The sequence below is a fragment of the Myotis daubentonii genome, chromosome X (genome assembly GCF_963259705.1).
Source record: "Myotis daubentonii chromosome X, mMyoDau2.1, whole genome shotgun sequence".
Taxonomy (NCBI): Eukaryota; Metazoa; Chordata; class Mammalia; order Chiroptera; family Vespertilionidae; genus Myotis; species Myotis daubentonii.
The window spans coordinates 135,060,601-135,085,064 of record NC_081861.1 but is presented as its reverse complement, the minus strand read 5'-3'; the positions used below and the strand labels follow the sequence as shown (position 1 = coordinate 135,085,064).

At 46.7% G+C, this 24,464-nt stretch overlaps 1 protein-coding gene across 2 annotated transcripts in view; it reads left to right on the top strand.

Annotated features, from left to right (window-relative positions):
* FRMPD4 (FERM and PDZ domain containing 4) overlaps positions 1-24,464 on the top strand; it is a 192,790-nt gene that overhangs the window by 84,117 nt on the left and 84,209 nt on the right. For both annotated transcript variants that reach the window (XM_059679131.1, XM_059679130.1), the window contains exons 2-3: positions 3,380-3,540; positions 7,593-7,695. In XM_059679131.1, the coding sequence (XP_059535114.1) occupies positions 3,380-3,540; positions 7,593-7,695 (264 nt within the window). The remainder of the gene's footprint in view (positions 1-3,379; positions 3,541-7,592; positions 7,696-24,464) is intronic.

Genomic DNA, 24,464 nt, shown 5'->3' with positions numbered 1-24,464 from the left:
ACTGAGAATCCAGTGGGCGTGCAAGAAATAGGTGTTAATGAAATGAGCGCATTATGAAGTTGTTTTGGAGAATTAAATGAGCTAACATATGGAAAGCATTTCGTAAAATGCATAGCATGAAATTAGTATTTAATAAGTGCCGGGTATTACTAAAATAATGATATAATAGAGAGTTTATGAATGGGGAATTAAAAACTGCAGACTAGCACGCAGTGGCAAGAGGGTAATGAAGCTACAGATGCTTCCAGTATTTTCACTTACCTCTCTGATGGATGCTAAAGGAGCTCATCGCTTGTGTCCTCTTAAAATCTAGAGGGGGGACTGCACCCCAGCTTTCCCTGGGCAGGAGAATGGCCCCCAAACCTTGCTCCACTTTGGAATCACCTGGGGAATCTTCTTAAAAATTGATCCTGGCCCGGCCGGTGTGGCTCAGTGGTTGAGCATCGACCTATGAACCAGGAGGTCATGGTTCAATTCCCGGTCAGGGCACAGGCCCAGGTTGTGGGCTCCATCCCCAATAGGGGGTGTGCAGGAGGCAGCGGATCCATGATTCTCTCTCACCATTGAGGTTTCTATCTCTCCCTCTCCCTTCCTCTCTGAAGTCAATAAAAATATATTTAAAAAATAACAATAAAAATAAAGATATATAAGAATGGATCCTGGCTGCCGCCCTCAGCTATGCTGATGTGGTTGGTCTGCGGTGAAACTTGGGCGTTAGGACTTTCTAACGCTTCCTGGGTGACTGTAATGTGCAGCCAAGCCCGGCAACTTCGGAAAAGCTTGGAAGCTTTTCACAGGACTGGCCATGGCAGCAGAGCCGTCGCCCCAGGCCCTCTGTACTCTTGGAATTGACAGTTCCGCCCACCAGGGTTCCGTGCTCTGTTCTTCAACACGTGACCATTAGCGAATCACTTCACTTCTGTGCTCATGTAGAGCATGTGTTCTATGGACTATGGTGCGAACTCAGAGCTCAGGGCCAGGCTCCAAAAATGGGGCTCTCCCCTCCCTTTTTTCCTTTGTTCCATCCTGGGATAAAAGGAGAGACTCAGTTCCCAAGGTGGCTCCGCGCTGGACCTCTTACAGAGGAGGCAAGAGAATGGAATGAGGGCTTCCACCCCAAGGGGGCCCCATTCTCCCCCAGGCACACGCAGCCCTGCCTGTTTCAGGCCTGAGAGGGATTAATGTCAGGGGGCGATGTCAGAGGTCAAGTTCCCATCCAACGGGCTGCTGTAGGGACATCGGAGGTCCTCCCGCTGCCCTGGTTCCCAGCCCTGACTTCCCCGCGTGTTTCCTATATCTCAGCCCCTCCCTGCCTGGAGCCCTGTCTGAGGCTCCCACCCTGGGCACCGGGGTTCACTCTTGGATGGGTTTTGCTGGTTAAATCAGGGTCTTGAGTTCTGTCCTTCAGACTACCATACTTCTTTAATATATATATATATATATATATATATATATATATATATATATATAGAGAGAGAGAGAGAGAGAGAGAGAGAGAGAGAGAATTATTATATAATTATATAATTATATAATTATAATAATATATAATTATATAATTATAAATATATTTATTATTATATAATTACATTTAATATATATAATTATATGTTATTATTGACTTCAGAGAGGAAGGGAGAGAGAATTATTATATAATTATATTACATAATTATAATAATATATAATTATATAGTAATAAATATATTTATTACTATATAATTACATTTAATATATATAATTATATGTTATTATTGATTTCAGAGAGGAAGAGAGAGGGGGAGAGAGAGAGAGAGATAGAAACATCAATGATGAGGGAGAATCATTGACCGACTGCCTCCTGCACACCCCACACTGGGGATCAAGCCCACAGCCTGGGCATGTGCCCTGACTGGGAATCGAACCGTGACCTCCTGGTTCATAGGTCCACGCTCAACCACAGAGCCACGCCGGCTGGGCTGGAGGACCATGCTTCTCCACGTGACCTGCCCCCCTGAGGTCTGCCCAGGGCCCCTCCTGCCAAGCACGTGTTCCGCCACGGTAGCCATGTCTCCTCTCTGGGCCCCGACCAGCACCTGCTATGTCACCTAAGACAGCCCCTCCCCTGTGAGCCTGGCTGTTTCTAGAATGGTTGGGGGTAGCACTCGCCCGGGGCCAGTTTCATTCGCGCGTGACCCATGCACTGACACAAGGCCACGTTCAGCTCTCTGGACGTTCCTAACAGTGTGTTCACAAGGGGCCCCACGGTTTCATTTTGTGCTGTTCTTGCAAATTACCTAGCTGGTCGAGTACTTAACGCTTAGAACAGCAGTTCTCAACCTGTGGGTCGCGACCCCTTTGGCGGTCGAACGACCCTTTCACAGGGGTCGCCTAAGACCATCCTGCAGATCAGATATTTACATGCTGATTCATAACGGTAGCAACATGACAGTGATGAAGTAGCAACGAAAATAATTGTATGGTTGGGTCACAGCATGAGGAACTGTATGTATTTAAAGGGCCAGAAGGTTGAGAGCCGCTGGCTTAGAATGAGAAGATGTGGTGGGAATTGCACCTGGCCCACACCTGAGAAGAGTGAACTTGGCCGGTTATTCTTCCTCTTGTCATTTGCGGACAGGAGGTGGGGGGGGTCAATGGGCCCCCTAGAAGGGGATTTTCGGAAGATGAACTAGGATGACAGATGAGCGTCAGCACACGGCCCTCATGTCAGATCTCAGCGAACGCTCTCTTTTCCCCAATGTTCCAGATCAAAGCTGCTAAGTGGAAAAGACGTTTCCGTCTCAAAGGGATTTTGAACTTGATTGCCCCAGTCAGAGAGATGTGTCTAAAGGCCAGACCCTGGAGGGTTGCCATTGATTTTCCTTAACTCTTATTAATTACACACGAGGACAGCAGAACCCTCCTTCTCCGTCTTTCTTCATTGCATCTGAACGATATGTCATCCAGATGGCAGATAGAGTAGCCTCTTTCCAGGTATTTCCTTCGAAATGATGTGCTTTTACTTACTGAGAAGATTAGAGAGAGAAAATAGTGAGTTAAGTCTGTGTCGCTGAAATAATCAATGTAATCTTGGCTTACATTGCTTTAAGGAGATTTCTAGAATTCTAACTAAGAACTCTACCCTCAAATAAGGCTGCCTTGGATAATGCGCCTGAGTGAAGACTTCCTTAAGAGCCAGAGAAACACCGAAAGGTTGCAGGTTCGATTCCTGGCCAGGGCTCGAATGGGAGACACGGATCCTTGTTTCTCTCTCACATGGATGTTTCTCTCTCCCGCTCCTCTACCAAGCAGAGTAGGAGGTTGTGAATAGGCAGAGGATGAAATCACCGGGCCACAGCCCGCAGACACTGATGCCTCGTCTCTCTTGTGTGTGTTTCTCCCACAGTCACATGACACAGGCAATCCCATTTGATGACCCCCGGTTGGACAGCTGCCAGATCATCCCCCCGGCCCCGCGGAAGGTGGAGATGCGGAGGGACCCCGTCCTGGGATTCGGCTTCGTGGCAGGGAGTGAAAAGCCAGTGGTCGTTCGCTCAGTGACACCAGGTAAGCGCCCCCCTCCCCGCCCGCCCCCCCCAGCGCTCGGCCTCCTGGGACTGCCTCTGCAGGGATGCCTACTGTTCATTTTCCCGAGTCTCCTTGCAGGCTGTGAAAGCTAGTTTAATTTCCATTCCAGGCTGGGAGGGCTAGTGAATTTTCCCAGCACGTGGACAGAGTCAGACCACCAGAGGGACAGGAATGGCGATGGAAACAAGGTTTAGACCAGCCGTGGGCAAACTACGGCCCGCGGGCCGGATCCGGCCCGTTTGAAATGAATAAATCTAAAAAACAAAAAGACCGTACCCTTTTATGTAATGATGTTTACTTTGAATTTATATTAGTTCACACAAACACTCCATCCATGCTTTTGTTCCGGCCCTCCGGTCCAGTTTAAGAACCCATTGTGGCCCTCGAGTCAAAAAGTTTGTCCACCCCTGGTTTAGACTGCTAAACCCATTCGATGGCTCCGTTTAGGAAAACACTGATCCATCGTTTGTACCATGGAAACGACCCCCTGCTGAGTGGGTGAAGAGGAATAGCCAGAGGCGGGCACCTACTCCATTTCTGGAAGCTCATGCCAAACTCCTCCGTGACAAAAGCAGGCCGCCGGCGTTTAAGTTACTGTAGGGTTTACTCACTGATGTTGGATTCTTTGACACGGATGCACTCCCCTCCCTTCCACTAGGGGCAGAAGCTAGTTCCTGACACCATTGCTGTTAAGCGAGACCAGGTGACTGACTTTGGCCAATGGCATATTAGCAAGGATGCCATAAGCCAAGGTTGGAAATATGCTTGAGCTCGTTTCTGTGGTTCCTGCATGGCCATAGGAATGTCCCTCAAGGGGCTGCTCGCCCTTCAGCCTCAGCCCCAGAATGAACTCGGGGGGCAGCCAGCCTACAGCCTGGAGCTAAGTTCTCCCTGGTCTGCAGTGCGACACAGAAGGGCCCACTGCGGCTGGCCTGGAGCAGCCCATCTGCAGCCACCCTGAAGACCCACAACGGAATGATTATTGGACACTCAACTGAGATTGGGGTGGGGGGGTCATACAGTGAACACTGGCCCATAGAGTGTGTGGCAAATCTCAAATTCTACAATCTGCTCGCCTCATTGGTCTCCTCCAATGAGGAGAACTTCGCTCAGACACTCTCTTTGGACTATACGGATATTCCACTATCAACACAGTTGAATAGAAAGATGCAATGGGCTGTCTTTTCCCTTTTAGAAACCATGCTCTCTTTAGTAAGGATTTATTATACACATTTATGTACTTATTTCAACGGGCTCCTATGGATTTATCTTCAGACCAAAGGAAACTTGCTGCTTCTGGGATTTTGCAAATAAGTAACAGGGTTCAGTAGTGAAGCGCACAGGCTGTGGCATCAGACTGCCTGGGTCTGATGGCTTTGAACCCTGCCTCTGCCCCCTTATTAGATTTTTTAGCTTCTATGTTTACTCCCCTGCCTTTCAGTTTAATGTAACTCTTCTACATCATTTGGAGAATGAGAATCATAATAGTATCTGCCTTACCAGGCCAGGGAGAGAAAGAAATGCATTAGAAGAGGGCCAGGTATATGTTTATTCCATAATGATCATTATTATTTTAAACTCTAAAATATTTGACCAGCTGAGCCTATCAGTTTAGGGAAATGAAAGCAACTAGTGAGCTAGTATACATTTTTTTGACTTAAATTTTTATATTTTTTTATCCTATATAAGAAAACCCTAATATGCAAATCGACCGAACAGCAGAACAACAGGTTGCTATGATGTGCACTGACCACCGGGGGCAGACGCTCAAGGCAGGAGCTGCCCCCAGCCCAGCAGCGGTGGCAGAGGGTGGGGCTGGCAATCGGCGGTGCCAGGCCAGCCAAGGCAGGTGCCAGCGGGGGGTGGGGGGGACCATCACCCCACAGGTCGCCCCACAGATAGGCCCTAATCTCCGGCCAGGCCTAGGGACCCTACCTGTGAATGAATTTCATGCACCGGGTCTCTAGTTGGACATAATATGCCCCAGGACAAGCACCCAAAAAAAGTCAACCACTTTCGACTCCCACAGAGAAGAATAAGTTTCCTTTTCCCTCCTACCACTGCCTCGCCACTTTGGACTTCTGCGCAGCTTTAGATTTCATTAGCTGTGGATTGTACTTTAGTTGTCTGTGTGGGGTGGCTGAGCTGGACGCAGCTGAGAATATTATCCTCAAAATAAAAAAGATTTGTTGTTTTTTATGATAAAAACAACACATATGGTTTATAACAATACCATGTAGTAGATAGTATAGAAGAAAACATGCAAAAAACAAATCTGAGCGCCTCCTACTTTGGGTTGAGCATTATCCATGTACACACAGGGCATGAGTATGGAAGGCAGTTGTGTGCATACACACACATCTATTATGAATCATGTACATATGTGTAGTATCTTATGTGTGTAGATACCCATATTTTCTCCTAGGTGCGATCACATTGGCAGGCTGTTTTGGGATAGTGGGCTATTTTAACATCTCGGGTTGTCAGGTTCTCCCGGGAGCTGCCTCAAGATTTCAAGCTTTTCAATTTCTTGCATTACCTCACTGTTCCTTCAACCCTTCCTTGCCCCAGCATTCTTTAGCTGCAGACGCTAACACCTACAGCTAGACAATTTTGAGAGGAGCAGAACAAAGTGAAAACACAGGTCAGAGAGTACTGTCTCCAGTCATTTTTACGAGTGAAAATGCTGGTCAAATCAACTGTGTCTCTCATAAAACTGACTCCGCTGAAGTCCCCGGTGATTTCAGTGGCGTGACCAGAGTTTCTATGCCAGACGGCGCGGCCTTCAGACTAGAGGGCCGGTGACAAATCGCTGATGTATGCCACTACTTCATATCTTGGAAGGAACTCTCGCCAGAATTTTTGATTCAAGTCACTTGATTAAACAATAATATTTCCATCTGATTAAAAAGCATAGGTCAAATGGAAGAGCATGTCGTATTCATCTGCGAGTGCTTCTGGTATCAGAGTAGTTAGCATCTATGATTCAAACAATTATCCTGAAAATGTGTCTGGATTTGACCAACATTTTGCATGTTAACCATTCGTTTGACTGAATTGGAGTGATTGCCTGCAAATCCAGCAGCAAGAAAACGTCTCCCGTGTGATTGTCAGAATTCCATGTGTGGGCGCTAACTGTCAGCTCCACAGCTTGAAATGACTATTGTCCCTGACAATGTGGGGACGTGTTCTGGTTGTTCCCTCTCTCTTACTCCCCAGGAAGGAGACAGTTTATGCCCCCACTTGAGTGCCACCTGTGCCAGGTGGCTGGCTGGGTGGACCACAACTGAATCGCTTTGAGTTCCATGTTCTGGGTGTCACGTGTTCAATTATGCAGTCAAGTACATAAACATCATTTGTGTTTTGTTTTTTAATGAATTTGTTGATGGTTTTAAAAAATATATTGTTTATTGATTTCAGAGAGGAAGGGAGTGAGGGAGAGAGAAAGACATCAATGATGAGAGAGAACCATGGATCGGCTGCCTCCTGCACGCCCCCTACTGGGGATGGAGCCTGCAACCCGGGCATGTGCCCTGACCTGGAATTGAGCCACTGACCTCCTGGTTCAGGGGTGGGCAAACTTTTTGACTCAAGGGCCACAATGGGTTCTTAAACTGGACCGGAGGGCCGGAACAAAAGCATGGATGGAGTGTTTGTGTGAACTAATATAAATTCAAAGTAAACATCATTACATAAAAGGTTACGGTCTTTTTTTTCAATAGTTTTATTCATTTCAAACGGGCCAGATCCAGCCCGCTGGCCGTAGTTTGCCCACGGCTGTCCTGGTTCAAGGGTTGGTGCTCAACCACTGAGCCACACCGGTGGGGGAAAAGGTTCTGTTTTCATTGCACCCAGGCCTCGGGCTGGTCCAGAGAGCCCAGTTCCTTCTAACGTGCAGCCAGGGTTGAGGACAGAAGCAGAGCCCCAGGTGGCATCCTGTGCTCTTCATGAACCACGATGAGAAGAGGAGGCTACGCTGGGTCGATTAACCGTGGTCTTCTCACCCGCGCTTCACTCTCATTTGTCTCCAGGTGGCCCCTCGGAAGGCAAGCTGATCCCGGGAGACCAGATCGTAATGATTAATGATGAGTCAGTCAGCGCTGCGCCGAGGGAGCGGGTCATCGATCTGGTCAGGTGGGTGACAGGCTCCTGTGCGGGGTCCCGCTGAGAAGGCGGCTGCACAGCTGAGGCCTCACCGGGCAGAGGATGGGCTGCCCGGGCCCGTTAGGGTGGAAACACCTCCCCCCCACACACACACACATTCACCTGGAAAATGCCGGTGACGCTGAACTCTAACATGAAAAGACACGTGCTCCATAAATACAGAACACCCCTTCACTCACCCTGTGCTGCATTAACATTCAGAATGCATGCACTTCAGCTCCAACTGGTTTTGACTCCCATCTCTCTTACCCTACCCACGTGTTTTTCCTTCCAAAATTGCTAACACATGGACAGTCCAGAACCAAGGAGGTCAACATGCCATGCCTGGATTCAGTTTAAGGGATGAGTCATTTACATACGGAATCCCACGGAAACGAAAGTGTATAGTTCCCTGATGTTTCAAACGTGACTGAGTAATTCATTATTGAATTTTAAAGTCATCGGCCAAGGGCAAAGTGATAATGGGGCCAAAGCTAAGACAGGTTAAAATGTGTTTGATTGATTGGTTTCATTTGATTGCAGGTGTAAATAACTTGTTATGTGATATTCTTAATGGGCACCAGGCCATATATTGCGTGTGATGTCCAAGTGTTGGCCTAGCACAGCGGTTCTCAACCTGTGGGTCACGACCCCTTTGGCGGTCGAACGACCCTTTCACAGGGGTCGCCTAAGGCCATCCTGCATATCAGACATTTACATGACGATTCCTAACAGTAGCAACATGACAGTTATGAAGCAGCAACGAAAATAATGTTATGGTTGGGTCACAACATGAGGAACTGTATTTAAAGGGCCAGAAGGCTGAGAACCACTGGCCTAGCATCTCCTTGGGGACCTACTGGAGTCGCACTGGTCAGTGCATTGGGGCAAAAGGGGTCGTTTGACTTTTTTGCCAGCGAAGCTGTGCCTGTCCTATTGCAATCAATCATCAGGACCCTTTAACCTGAGAACGGCATCTCCTACCACTTCTGCGCTCTTATCACCAAAAGCCCATCTGTGCTCGGGGCCAGGCACTGAGAGGAGCATCCGGGGTTTTGGGGACGTGGTCCCTCTCCCCAGCCTGTTTGGCGTCTGCTTCACAGAGCAGCGCTAGCCGGTCCCGCATCCTGGGAAGAACCAGGGGCAGGATAAGAAGATAGAGCAATAGGCCCTAACGGGTTTGGCTCAGTGGATAGAGCGTTGGCCTAAGGACTCAAGGGTCCCAGGTTCGATTCCAGTCAAGGGCATGTACCTTGGTTGTGGGCACATCCCCAGTAGGGGGTGTGCAGGAGGCAGCTGATGGATGTTTCTCTCTCGTCGATGTTTCTAACTCTCTGTCCCTCTTTATTCCTCTCTGTAAACAATCAACAAAATATATTTTTTTAAAAAAGATGATAGAGCAATAGACATAGAGGAAGCTGACTTGTAGGATGGCCAACCTTCCCGGATTCAGCATGGAACGGCCTGCGACCTGGGAAACCCTCAATCCTAAGATTCTGAGCCGCCCTATGTGAGTCCAGGCGTAGCAAGGGAGCCTGCGCGGCTGGCTGGAAAGCCATGCCTGTCCTCCCCGGGCATCTGATCGCTAAGGGTGTTGGCACAGGGGGGAGGGCACAGGGTGCCCCCGCTTTGGGAGCGAAGTCTAGCTCCAACCTTCCTGTGGCCCTGGAATACAGGCATCGGGAGCGGCTCTGACTTTCCTGCCTGGCGGGAGGCGCACTGTTAGTATGTGGAACCACTTCCCTCCTGAGACGCGCGTGGCTGTGAGCAGGGACATAGCTCATCCAGGCAGGCTCTGCGCCGGGCCGGGGGGCTGGCTGGCATCCTGGAGCGCCATGCCTGGGCCTGATGGCAGGTCACACAGCCACCGTGTTCCCCCGGGGCACACGCCTCTCTGATCAGCCCTCTTGATGCCTGTGCCTCTGGGAGGATAGAAGGAATGAAATATCTGTGTTTGTGTCTGCTGTGACTGCATCGCCTGCTGCAGGACAGAGGCAGAGTAAAAGCGATCTGAAATGTCATCACTTCCCAGCGGGCCTTCCAGGGGGCCTTTAGAAAGATTTCTTAAAATAAAAATTATGTTGTTGTTTTTTATTATAGAGGGAGAGAGGAAGGGAGAGGGAGAGAGAGATAGAAACATCAGTGATGAGAATCAGCCATCAGCTGCCTCCTGCACGCCCTCTACTGGGGATGGAGCCCGCAACCCAGGCCTGTGCCCTGACCGGGAATTGAACTGTGACCTCCTGGTTCATGGGTCGATGCTCAACCACTGAGCCACACCAGCCGGGTAGAAAGATTGTTTTCTTTCTGGGTTGCTGCATTATGGAAGAAAATGGCATCTTTTTAAAGAGAAGTCTTCATAGGACCTTATATGTAATGGAGCGCAGTGAATATTTGTTAAAAATAAGTGAACCAATGAAACGTGGGGTCGTGAATGACAGCTTGCAGTCCATCCCGCCTGCCACCTGGCTTTGCACAGCCCATGAGCTCAGAATGCTTCTTGCCATTTTGAAGGGCTGGGGAAAATAAAAGAAGACTATTTTGTGACACGTGAAAACCCTGTGAGTCAAGGGCATGTACCTAGATTGCAGGCTCGATCCCCAGTCTGGTCAGGGCGCACGTGCGATGCAACCAATCAATGTGTCTCTCTCACACCCATGTTTCTCTCTCTCTGTCTCTCCCCCTCCCTTCCACTTTATCTTAAAAAAAAAAAATCACAATAAATTAATGGAAAAATATCCTTGGGTAAACATTAACAACAACAACAAAAAATCCTATGAACTTCCAATTCAGAGTCCATAAATAGAGTTTGATTCGATGCTGTCTCTACCATATCAGAGTTGAGTACTGGAGTACTAGTGACAGACCTGTGGGCACGAAGACTGAAATAGTTACTATCTGGCCCTTTAGAGAAAAACTCGGCCAAGCTCTGCTTTAGGAGATATTAAGGTAACTGTTTGCATTTTTTTTAGAAATATATTTTTATTGATTTCAGTGAGGAAGGGAGAGGGAGAGAGATTAAAACAGCAGTGATGAGAGAGAATCATTGATCAGTTGCCTCCTGTACACTCCTCCCTGCGCCCCCCCGTGCCCCCCCGATACACACTGGGGATCAAGCCCATAACCCAGGCATGTGCCCTGACCAGGAATCGAACCATGACCTCCTGGTTCATACATCGATGCTCAACCACTGAGCAACACTGGCTGGTCTGATTGCATTCTCTTTGATTAAGCCAAATTGGGACTGAAACCCCAAATAAAATGCACAGTTGATATCTCTCAAAATGGGGTTGTGATGAGTGCAAGATTCCCACATACTTGATATAGAGACTGTGGTATTTTAAAATGGATTGAAAGGAAAGTAGGCATGCTTTTGAAACAGCATGAAATACTTCAGGTACTTAAAACTCTGTCCCTTCTCAAGGCCGTATTTGTAGTAAGCTAGAAATTTTGCTCTTCTAAAATAATGTCTTTTAATGGGCTCCTCGGCCGATAAGTGTTTTAATGTCTACATCTTACACAAGATAAATATCCCATTTTCTTAGCCCCTAAGAAATTTCAGAAAAAATACTCATCATTTGAATAACACTGTAAAGTTCTCTCTTCAAAAATTGGCATATCCAGCCCTAGCTCGTTTGGCTCAGTGGATAAAGCGTCAGCCTGCAGACTGTAGGGTCCCGGGTTTGATTCCGGCCAAGGGCACATGCCCGGCTTGTGGGCTTGATCCCCAGTAGGAGGCGTGCACAAGGCAGCTGATCCATGATTCTCTCTCATCATGGATGTTTCTATCTCTCTTTTCCTCTCTGAAATCAATAAAAATATATCTTCAAAAAATGGAATTATGGAGAGTGGGCGCTAAAACTCAGGACTACCTGCGTGTGGCAATCAGTGGCTGACTGGCAAGTTCAACAATTACAAAGTAAACCACATAGAAGGGACCCATTTAAAAATGAGATCTCAGCATGTGTATCTATCAGCCGCTCCTCGTCAGAATTATAATAGAAAGTCAAGTCAGATTATGTTCCCGAGCTATTGTGTCTGCAAAAGAGTATATTAGGAAGGTCACCTCTCTGTCTAATTTCGGCTGCGCTGAGATGCATGGCGGTGCTGCTTAGTACAATAACAAATAACATCTGAGCATCCAGCACATGAAATATGCATGATGATGTATGATATAGTAAGGCCTTATTATAGGAAGACAGGCAAGCAATTTGAGTGAAAACGCAAAAGAACAGCCCCTTGGTATGCTGACACGACAGACTGTTGTCTCACCAAATGCACACTTGTGGTGTACACGCTTTCTGACAATCGCAGATTAAAGAGCCTGGGGAGGGAGGGGGCGATGGTTCTAGAAAATAGAATGTGTTGGAGAACATTCTGATGAGGATGAAGGAGAAAAGGGGATTTGATCCATTGTTCATATAGGTTCTACTGGCATAGAACGATGAAAAGGAATAAGAAAAATGGCTTGACTTACATTATTTCAGTGTCCCCTGGATTTTGTTAATGACCATCTCTCACTCTTCCATTCAATCTCTCCATTACTGAACATGCGTTTATGCAACTCGTGTGTGGAGCTTGAATGTCGATGATTGAAGAACCAGAAAAGGTTTTAAACTAGGGCAGGTTTTCAATGATCTCATATGGCTGACATTACTGAATGTCTTAGCATCTTCTTTAAGAAAAAAATTGGGCCCTGGCCAGGTAGCTCAGTTGGTTAGAGCATTGTCCTGATATACCAAGGTTGCAGGTTCAATCCCCGGTCAGGGTACATACAAGAATCAACCAACGAATACATAAAAAAGTAGAATAACAAATTGATCTCTCTCTCTCTCTCTCTCTCTCTCTCTCTCTCTCTCTCTTTTTCTTTCTCTCTCTCTCCTTTCCTTTCTCTCTAAAATCTATAAATAAAAGAAAGAAATAGAAAAAGATAATTATTGCCCTTAACTATTAATCTTTTAGAAGTACGAATTTATAAATTTCTTACAGGAGCTGAAAAGAACAAAAACTAATCTTTTTGAGTCTGTCGTCAGAGCATGCTGAGTATGAAAGAATAAGCCCTAAAAAAAAAAAAAGAAAGAAAAAGAAAAGAAATAATAACAAAGTATAAGCCTTACTTCCTTAGAGACTTGAGTAGAAGGGACTCGGAGCTCAAAGGCTGAGCTTACTTTCCAAACAACACCCTGGAGGGCGGTGGGGGGGGGGGGGGGAGCAGGCAAGGGTCTCAGGTCACACACTCACATGTGCAAGAACTGTATCGTTATCTCCCTATTAACTATCATAATCCATATCCATCCTAGAATACGGTCAGCTTATCCCACGCTGCACGGTCCTGGCTACATTTAGGGGTGTTTGTTTCACGGGAGGAAGTGTTGGGAGAGGTGCAGTACACCTGCTCTTTGGCCCCATCATCCATTTCGCTAGGATTCACTAGATATCTTCGTGTCATTCCTTGTTCACCACTGTCAACTGCCCTTACCCACTTCCCTGTCCTCTTGGGTGCACTTGACCTTTCTGAGCTGTGCTGGGGCATAAGATCATCTCCAGGGCTAATTCCCTGGGGGATCAGAGACTGGCTGCACAGCTGGCCTAGGGCATGGCTGGACTCCCTTTAGCTTCCGGTACAAGGAGCTTCATCCATGGGACTGGCTTCTTGCCAAAGGAAGGTGGACCGGAAGTGCCAAGCCCCACGTGACTTTCTCTCTCATCATGGATGTTTCTATCTCTCTCTTCCTTCCTCTCTCTGAAACGGACTTGTGACAAAGAAAGAAATTCACACATAACAATAACAGGACGTGGTACAAATTATAATGAAGATGAGTATCCATTTCAACGGGTCAAGATATAAGAGTTACTAACTTTGGGGGTCAGTAGAGAGGGTCAGGGACACCACCACAAACGTCTGTGTTTGCTTGTTTATTTCCTTATTTTTTCCCATCCACTTTTCAAAAGGGAGTTTAGGTGACCAGAGTTCATAATATTGGCCTTATCTTCATTATGATTGCTAGCGGCTTTAAGAGCAGTAACTGATACAATACCTAACTGATTACAAGTCACAAAGGGCTCTCGCATACATCAGCTCATTGGATCCTTAGACAGAGACAGCGGGAAGGCCGGGGAGGGTTGGGGGACGGGAGGGGGAGGGGGTGAGAGATCAACCGAAGGACTTGTATGCATGCATATAAGCATAACCAATGGACACAAGACACTGGGGGGGTAGAGGAGGCCGGGGGAATGTCTGGGGTGGGGGGAAGGAGACATATGTAATACTCTTTGTAATACTTTAAGCAATAAACAAAAAAATTTAAAAAAAAACTCAAAAAAAAAGAAGTGCAAATTCCTAGTGACAAGACCCTGACACTTCAGCAACTTGCTCACAATCGTCCCAAGATGGTGATGATGACCTTGATAAAGACAACAGTAGCTCCCACTGACTCAGAGCTTCTCCCGTGCTCTTACTCTGCTGAGAGCTTTACTCACGGTGGTTTATCAGCTTCTTACAACTGTAGGAGGTAGGTCCTCATTTCATAGGTCAAGAAACTGAGGGTTATATACATTAAGTCCTCATCTAAGTTCCCACACAGCTCACTGCATTGCACAGGTCGGATTTGAATTCTGATTTTTTTCTCATTTCTACACCACGCCTTTCCATGAAGGAGCAGGATGATACTTTGCAGTATTCGCTGAAGTGCCCCTCCTGCCCCCATTCGCCATGACTTTGTTCTGTTTGAGCAGGTCGAGTTTTGGGCCCGTTCTTTCAGCCAAACCACACGGCACACAGCGCCCCAGGACAGGGCTGCTGGAAAGGAGGGAAATCGCTAGGTTCTCGGAACAAAGGCTGAAAAGGAGGATAGTCAGTAAATCAGAGTACAGCTGCCTCTTCTCCGAATGGGGATGGAGAGAGGCAATGAATCTCGGGCAGGAGAGCGCCCACTGCTGGGTGCCTGGGAAACAGCAGGCACGACCCTGTCTTTTCAGAAACTGACCCTCCACCAAGAATCAATTGGAAACCCCCAAATATCTTTGTGGAATTAAAGAGCACAGTGACCTGTGCCTTCTTTCCTGGCCAAACTCTTGGGAAGATCTCTGAACAGGTCCTATCTATATACGTATAAAAGCCTAAGCAACTGTTACAACCAGCTGGCCAGCCAGTAGCTATGACGTGCACTGACCACCAGGGGGTAGAAGCTCAATGCAAGAGCTGCCCCCTGGTGGTCAATGCACTCCCAAAGCCAACCTCCTGCAGCCGGCCAACCACCCAAGGTCCCTCCCTCAAGCCGGCTGGCCCAGATCACTGGTCAGGCCGAGGGACCCCACCCATGCACGAATTCGTGCACTGGGCCTCTAGTTTTATCATAATGTTAGTCTTCGTGCCTAATGCCATGTGGAGCATGGAATTGTAAAGAAATCAACGTTTGCCGAAAGAGCCCTAAAAGTGCATGTAATACTACCTGCCTTTATTTTACTTTATTCTTTTTTAAGCAAATGTAAATGAGCTGATGACTTTTTCCACATTGTGCCAGCAGCAGGTCCATTGCTCATCTCAAGCGTGTGCATACGTGTTGACTTGAACCTTGACGCATCATATGTTCCAAACATCTCCATCAGCATCATTCGCTATATTATCTCTTCTCTTCACTATCACCAACTTCAGAGTTCTCAACCTCTTCCCATCTCTTTAGATTTCACTCACAGATTTAACGTGAGGTATTTGGCTCGTGGTTTAAATGACCATTCTTGCCTGGTGGTGTTGCTCAGTGGTTGCGCATCAACCCTTGAACCAGGAGGTCACTGTTGATTCCCCATCAGGGCACATGCCCGGGTTGCAGCCTCCGTCCCCAGTGTGGGGTGTGCAGGAGGCAGCCGATCAAGATTCTCTGTCATCATTGATGTTTCCAGCTCTCTCTCCCTCTCTGAAATCAATAAAAATATATTAAATAGACAAAGCAGCAGGATTAGACAAATGCAAGGCTCTGGGCTAAACTAGAGAGTTCCATCACTTTCCCAAAGTCAGTTGAGCCATACTTGATGAAGCCAGGAGGCCAACCCATTCTCCTACAACATGCTACCCCTTGATGGCTAAGAGACCCTTCAGCACTGAGCGCGACAGCCTGCGGACCGCCACACGGCCTTTCCGGAACGGTGAGAGCTGTGTGACATCCCCGGGACCCTGGCATGACCGAGGCAAGAGGGGAAACCTTTTCAGAAACAACTGGGAACGTGTTTCCCACCAGCCAACTGGGCAAGAGTTCCCGGCTGAGCTGCATTTAGAGATACAAAGAAATGGCTTCTTTCTGACAACTAGTGCCATGGAGTACAAATGCCGAGCACATGAAATAGTCTTATCTTTTAATGTGCACAAAATGCAGAAGGAAGGAAAGTGGGCGCTCTCTTTAGTGCCATTTCTCCACTCTGAGATGCTTTTTGATTCCACATTCACACATATGAGCTCATGTCTATCAGATTGGTCTTGGTCTACATAAGATTATGCTTTGTTTTGTTTTGTTTTGTTTGTGAATCCTCACCCAACGATATTTTTTCCATTGGTTTTTAGAGAAAGTGGAAGGGAGGGGGAGAGACAGAGAGAAACATCAATGTGAGAGAGACACATCCATTGGTTGCCTCCCACATGGGCCCCTACCAGGGTCAGGGATCGAGCCTGCAACCAAGGTGTGTGCCCTTGACCCGAATCAAATCCGCGACCCTTCAGTAGGCAGGCTGATGCTCTAGCCACTGAGCAAACCGGCTACGGCAAGATGACACTTATATTTCAACATCCCTGCTTCTTAGTATTCAGCTCATTTTAAATCAGTGTTTATTAAGTGTGCCAAGTTATGTAGCACCACGAGGTAAACACTAAAAATCAGTTAATAAGCCATTTGAGAACCACTTAAAAGATTAAATATAGATTCATTTCCTCCATGCAGTGCATATGTTTAGACAGAAAAGTACAAAAGAAATTATAGCTCTTGTCATGCAGACAGAAGCAATTGTAACATATTATTATTCCAAATAAGATTTCACTTTGATTCCAACAGCTCTGCCTCTTTGTATTCTGAATATTTCCAACTTCAACAACTGAGGCGAACTTCATTAAGGCTTCTAGGTCAAACAATAAAAGACCTAGAAGACAAAGGAGTTGTTATTTTTCCTCTATGTGAGAACTTATCACAGTTAAACATCCCTCGCTCCCTTTTAGCTCCTTGCTGCTGTTCCGTCTGTATTTTTATGCACAAAAGTCTACGCTCTGAAATGAGCTTGCTCTGTAGCTTGAGCCTTCTTGGATTCTTCCAGGAAGCCCGTCAGAGCTATATTTTCACCACTTTTTCTGAAACACTACCCCTGGGGGCTGGCATTGATATGTAATGTTAAATCAAGGGTATGAGAGGTGGAACAAACTGTTAACTCATTGAGCCCAATGAGCGGTATCGGCTCACTCTGAATTCTGGAAATAATATTTGGAATGTTCTTTCTGATGGAGCACGTCAGGGTATCTGGGTAACGTGAAGCTTGCTAATTTCAACATTGAATAGCCAGACACATTAGCAACGGATACCTCTCTTGGGACTTATAATGGAAAATCCCAACTTCGGAGAAAACTTCCAAAAGTGTGCAAATTAAAAAAAAAACAACAACAACACAGGCCCAGCCCTGGCTGGCCCTGCTCAATGGTTAGAGCATCAGCCGGTGGACCTAAGGGTCGTGGGTTTAATTCCCAGTCAAGGGCATGTACCTTGGTTGCAGGTTCAATTCCTGGACCCGGGCAGGGTTGCGTGCTCCCAGCATCCAGTCAGTGTGTTTCTCTCACATCAATGTTTCTCTCCTCCCCCTCCGCCCCCCCTCAACTCTCTCTCTAAAGATCCATGGAAAAAATATCCTTGGGTGAGGATTAAAAAAGAAAAGCACATTTCTCAGCCTTTCATTTCCTGCATGTATTATGTTTCCTAAGCACTGTGAGGTTCTGGTTTCCATGATTTGACAAAGTAATACAGTACGTGGGCGGCCCTTAAAATTAACCTTCCACTGTAACTTGTTTCTTTTCTCCATAAAGCATGTCCTCCCCTGAGCCCTTAAATATATAGCATGTCTTAAAAGTCACATAGCTGTGATTAGTAAGAGCCTTTCAGGCAGAAATGAAATGTAATTCAATGGGTGCAAGCAAACAGTGAGTTTACTGGCTGGTGGGACTGCAAAGGAGGTGGGCGGAGCTTGTCAGGCCTGAGGGGTGTTGGAAATAATTTCATTTATTTTTATTTTTAAAAATATATTTGTATCGATTTCAGAGAGGAAGGAAGAGGGAGAAAGAGAAACATCAATGATGAGAAAGAATCATCGATTGGCTGCCTCTTGCACGCCCCCTACTGGGGATCAAGCCTGCAGCCAGAGATGTTCCCAGACTGGGAATTGAACCGTGACCTCCTGGTTCATATAGGTCGACACTCAGCCACTGAGCCACACTGGCTGGGCGGGTGTTACTGTTTTTTTAAGGATTGTTTTTTCTGAGCTGCTGGATTTAGGTATATTTGATTCTGTAAATCCATTGATGTTATTCTTGTTGAAGCTCAATTTGTTGAGTCTTTGGTAAGCAGGAGCCCATTCCAGAGGGCTATTGAGTCCTCTTGACATGACCCTAATAATCTGTTTGTCCTGACCTCCTGCTAAGCTACTCAAGGTTCAGCTTGTGCATTTGTTCTTCCACATCCGGAACCAGTCATTCCTCCAAGGAGTCGTAACTCCTTCTGGTGGGAAATGGTAGTTAGTAATCTGCATGCTAGCGTGCTCATCGGTAAGGACAGAACTAAGACATTCACACGCATTTTTTAAACATAAAATCCATCATGAGCTCATACCAGTATGTCTGATTCAAATTCAGGACAGCAAGATTTTATGTAACCTCGTCTATCTTAAATCTTTATTTCCTTTTACTCGAACATATATCCCAAATCTTAGTGACCCCATCATAATTTCTCAACTGTATCCCACACTACACACACTAGCCTCAGCATCACAATGCTGTCACAAATAATCCGATGACAGAACACATTTTCCAGCATTTTTATTACAGTTCTATCTGTCTTTATGGCGTATATTACAATGATGTTCAAAATACTGTTTGAAAATCATTTGGGATCGTTCCTCTCTGTGTCCTTCGGCCTCTAACTGGATTCAGGAGTGCAATAATTTTATTTTACTTACCATTGTTAAAGTCAGCTCTTTTGTTGATGTGTAAAAAATATAATGTATTGATTTCAGAGAGGAAGGAGAGGGAGAGAGAGCTAGAAACATCAATGATGAGAGTCATCCATCCACTGCCTCCTGCACACCCCACATTGGGGATCCAGCCCACAACCCAGCCCATGTGCCCTGACCGGCAATTAAACCGTGACCTCCTGGTTCACAGGTCAACGCTCAACCACTGAGCCACACCAGCCGGGCCAAACATTCTGCTTCTGCTGGCTGTCGGTAGCCTGCTCTGCCTGCATGGGACTTCCCACGTCTTCTGTGGCGCTGTGGGCAATTCCAGGGTCTTTCTGGTCTCTGAGTCATCACACCCCCTCCCCTGCCCCTCTGTTTCCTCCCACACGGATGCTGTTGGCACTTTGTCTCCACCTGCTCCTCCCATTTGCGTGTTTATGGGGCTTTGCCACCACCTGGCTGGGCTGGGGATGTTGTCTGTGGGTTTCTGGCTTCACTGTGCTAGTTGCTTTCTCTCTTGTTGTGTGAGAACTCGAGGATATTAAAAAATGATTTTACCTAATGCAAATAGTGCTCAGTAGCTACAGATTTTATCCCAAGTGTTTTATTCTGAAGAACTGTTTATAAATAATTCAGTATCTCTTCTGGTCCTGCAACACGTCCATTTGAGTACTTCTCTAGCATTCCCAGCAGACAGATATAGACAAACTCGAGGCCTGGTGCACAAAATTCGTGCACTGGATGGGGGAGGGGCTCTCATCCCGGCCTGCACCCTCTCATAGTCCGGGACCCCTCGGGGGATGTCCGACTGCCGGCTTGTGGCTGGATGTCCTTCTGCTGCTGCACAGCCTGTTGCTGGAGCTTCAGCAGCTGCTGCACGCGCACGGGCTGGGCCACCATGGTCTGTCCTGCAAACACCATCAAGTGGGTGAGTCAAGTGCAGAGGCAGCCTCACCCTGAGTTCCCTGCGCTTCCCTGAGTCACTGAGTTGTTCAGACTGACTGCCTTTATAGAGAGCGGCACTGAGATCGGGCCTAAGCTGGCAGTCGGACATCCCTCTCGCAGTCCATGACCCTTCAGGGGGATGTAGTAGTGCGCCAAGCAGCAGGCAGCCAGGGAGGAGTCCGAATCAGGGCCAGGGGCCGCCCCGCTCGCACTCAGGCCCACTGCGCCTGCTGCTGCTGCTCGGTAATGCTGCTGTGGAGTCAGGAGAGGCTCCCGCCATGGCAGCTGTGCTCGCCAGCTTCTGGCTGAGAGGCACTCCCCCTGTGGGAGCACACTGACCACCAGGGGGCAGCTCCTGTGTTGAGCGCCTGCTCTCTGGTGGTCAGTGCGCATCATAGCGACTGGTTATTCCAGTAGTTCCGTCATAATGGCTGATTAGGCTTTTATTATATAGAAGATGGTAATTCTCACGGGCTCAGGTGAAAATCTGCCTTCTTTTTTTCTTTCTTTTTTTTTTTCATAAAAAAGAGATAGTCACCTAGTATGAAATATAAAGCCTAGCCATTCTGTTCAAAACAAAGTAGCCCCTTTCTCCTTGGATGGGAACAGCAGACCACTTTCTAGGATGCGTGTGTAATCTGCTGTATGACGTTTACATGTTGAGAATTTGACACTTGTGGACATCAAACAAAGCTTTGTGTTTAAAAATGGACGCCCTGCCAAGCGTCCATTCATAAAGTACGGGGGGAACATTCCATCCACCGAAGGCATTGCCTCTGCCACTGCTGTTTTCAGGCTGTGTCCGTCCATGATGGATACCTTTACTAGGAGACTAACACCAAAGCTTTTCTTTTCTTTTCTTTTCTTTTCTTTTCTTTTCTTTTCTTTTCTTTTCTTTTCTTTTCTTTTCTTTTCTTTTCTCGTCATTTCTTTTCTTTTCTTTTCTTTTCTCTTCTTTTAAATATATTTTTATTGATTTCAGAGAGGAAGGGAGAGGGAGCTACAAACATCCATGAGGAGAGAGAATCATGGATCGGCTGCCTCCTGCATGCCCCACGCTGGGGATCGAGCCTGCAACCTGGGCAGTGCCCTGACCGGGAATCGAACCGGTGACCTCTTGGTTCCTGGGTTGACACTCAACCGCGGAGCCACACCAGGTGGGCCAAAAAAGGTTTTCTTTATCCTATGAATGAGGTTCAAGAGGCTCAACGAAGTGTAGCATTTTTCCCGGAGGGGCGCAGCCAGGGAACAGCCGAGCCCAGAGTCAGGCATGGATGGCAAGTGACACAGCGTCTGAGGACCATTGTCGCGGACCACACGGGAGCCAGGCAGCACCACTGTCGACACAAGAAGGGGTTTGAGCCATGGCCATTGGAGACATGAACTTGGCCTTTTTCTTTGGCAGCGGTTCTCAACCTGTGGGTCGCGACCCCTTTGGCGGTCGAACGACCCTTTCACAGGGGTCACCTAAGACCACCCTGCATATCAGATATTTACATGATGATTCATAACAGTAGCAACATGACAGTTATGAAGTAGCAACAAAAATAATGTTATGGTTGGGTCACAACATGAGGAACTGTATTTAAAGGGCCAGAAGGTTGAGAACCACTGGCTTAAAGGATAGTGAAGATAGGAGGGAGGAGGAGAAGGTAGTCGCCAGGCTTGTATCGTCTAAACATGATAGTTCGATAGATCTTCTTTCTTCCAACTTTCATAAGCTGTAACTCAGAGGCACCAGGGTGGTATCTGCCCACCTCTGGATCGAAAAAGAAACAGAATCAAGGCTATTTTAGGCATCTGTCAGGCTGTAATTACCTCTTTGCTCGGTGAAATCTTTATGTAAGACAAATGCAGATTGGCATTTATTCCTTCTAAAAGAACATTTCAAGCCATCCTTTTCAAAGACTGAGTCTTGTTAATGATCGTTATTTCAATATGTCTTGATAAAGAAAACATGTTCCCAGTATGGCCTTGGCATAGGAAGTCTGCCTTTTAACCTGGTCTGTTTCTCATTTATTTGCAAGTCCAAGTTCTTGGAGTTTCTCTTCCCACTCTTTCAAGCTCAGAAATTGTTGAATGGCATTGACTTAAGTCAAGTAAGCTGGACTTGCCTATTTGTACCTTCCACAAAAGTTTCCCCAGCCCGGCCGGTGTGGCTCAGTGGTTGAGCATTGACCATGAACCAGGAGGTCACGGTTCCATTCCCGGTCAGGGCACATGCCCGGGTTGTGAGCTCGATCCCCAGTGTGGAGCGTGTGGGAGGCAGCCGGTCCATGATTCTCTCTCATCATTGATGTTTCTCTCTCTCTCCCTCTCCCTTCCTCTCTGAAATCAATAAAAGCATATTTTTTCAAGAAAGTTTACCCAGATCATGCCCGTTGAGAATGAGACTGAAGTGACGGTTTATAGAGAGAATACCCATTGTCCTCCTTAAGCACTTGCTCACTGTCTTAGCTTTGGCTCCCACAACCAGGACCTGAGATGAGGATCCATGTTCAAGGGGCTTCATGGGAAGAGTTGCCAGGACAAGTGACGGGGGTGGGAAGCTGGGGCCTGGAAGGAAAAGATGCCAAACACAGATGCCATGCCAGGCAAGTCCCATGTGGGTAACTTCGTGCTTCTAGGTGTCACCTAGCAGGGGTCCCATCAGAGGCAGGGAGATGGAGTGTCTGTACTCCTTCCCTGGGACTTTATGTCACATTGCCCCCTCCGTGCTCTCAGGCAATGATAAAGGCTGTCCCAAAATTCACGCAAGAAGTCATTTTGATAGAAAACACAGGTTTATAATTAAAAGTTGTAAATTGTTTATTGATTCCTAAAGCATACAGTATAGGGTTATGTATGGAATAGCATATCGGGTAAATGGCCTCCACGGCTTTGCTGGCACATAACGCACTCTTTTGTTGAAATTTTTGTTGAAATTTTCCATGACCGAAATGCGGCTGCTCAGGCAATAACAGTTAATAGTGCTCGCTATTGCAACATAACCCAGTTTTTTTTGTGCCGTACAGGCCATTTACCCGATGTGCTATTCCATACATAACCCTATACTGTATACTTTATGAATCAATAAAACACTTACAATTTTTAATTATAAACCTGTGTTTTCAATCAAAATTACTTCTTGAGTGAATTTTGGGACACCCTTTAGATGCAGTAGCCTTAGAGTATTTTTTTTTCCAAATGTTTTTTTATTGATTTCAGAGAGGAAGGGAGAGGGAGAGAGAGATAGAAACATCAATGATGAGAGAGATTCATTGATTGGCTGCCTCCTGCACGCCCCACACTGGGGATGGAGCCCGCAACCCGGGCATGTGCCCTGACCGGGGATCAAACCGTGACCTGCTTCATAGGTCGATGCTCAACCACTGAGCCACACCGGCCGGGTTGAGGGTATTTCTTGAACAAAGACTCAAGTGTGGGTGCTGGTTGATGGGAGTGAAAGCCCCTGAGATCAGCACGCACCCTGTACACCGCTTACCTCTGGTGCTTGCCCTGGCTTCACTCTTGCTGCTTCCCTCACCACATCTCAGCTGCCAAGGACATCTTAAGGAGACAAAGGAGCATCAAAAGTTAAGTTCTGTTGTGTGTTCTAGAACAGTGATGGCGAACCTATGACACGCGTGTCAGAGGTGACACGCGAACTCATTTTTTGGTTGATTTTTCTTTGTTAAATGGCATTTAAATATATAAAATAAACATCAAAAATATAAGTCTTTGTTTTACAATGGTTGCAAATATCCAAAAATTTCTATATGTGACACAGCACCAGAGTTAAGTTAGGGTTTTTCAAAATGCTGACACGCCGAGCTCAAACGGTTCGCCATCACTGTTCTAGAAACACATCAAATCAAATATCAGAGATCACCTGTCTGTAATCCAACATCTGTTCTAACCCAACATTCCACATTCACTGACATTATCTGTACATAAGGACTTGAGTGAATTGATTGAGCTAGCAAAAAGCATCTGCTTTTAAAAGAAAACCATGCTTTTCTCATCTTTAACTTGGATCATAAATATGCAACTAAAGAAGCCTGCATGTTGTGACTGGGGCCATAGATCACCCCCCGCTTGAACGCCATTCGAAAGAGTGGAGAGTGTTTTAAAGAAATGATCCTATCCATCAGGACTGTATCTGTGCAGATGAGAACAAATGCAAGGCAAATGGCTGAGTTCACCACTTCCCTGGGTGCCTGACCTATGTAATCAGCACAGCAGTCCTGTACAGGGGTGGGGAACGTCCGGCCCGCGGGCTGAATAAGGCCCGTGAAATTATTTGGTCTGGCCCTGCCAAGGCATTAGGCTCGAGTTAATTTAATATTTGACCAAATGTATCAGGCTAATTTTTTAAAAAAAATCTTTATTGTTGAAAGTATTACATATGTCCCCTTTCTTCCTCCATCGACCCCTTCTAGCCCACCCCGCCCTAGGCCTTCCCCACCCTGTTGTCTGTGTCTATGGGGGATGGATATATGCATACAAGGACTTTGGTTGATTACCTCCCACCGCTCCTGCCTTCCCTCTGAGATTTGATAGTCTGTTCCATGTACCAGGCTCATGTTTAAGTTGGTAATTGTGTATGGCCAGGAATTATGTTATCAACATCCAAATGG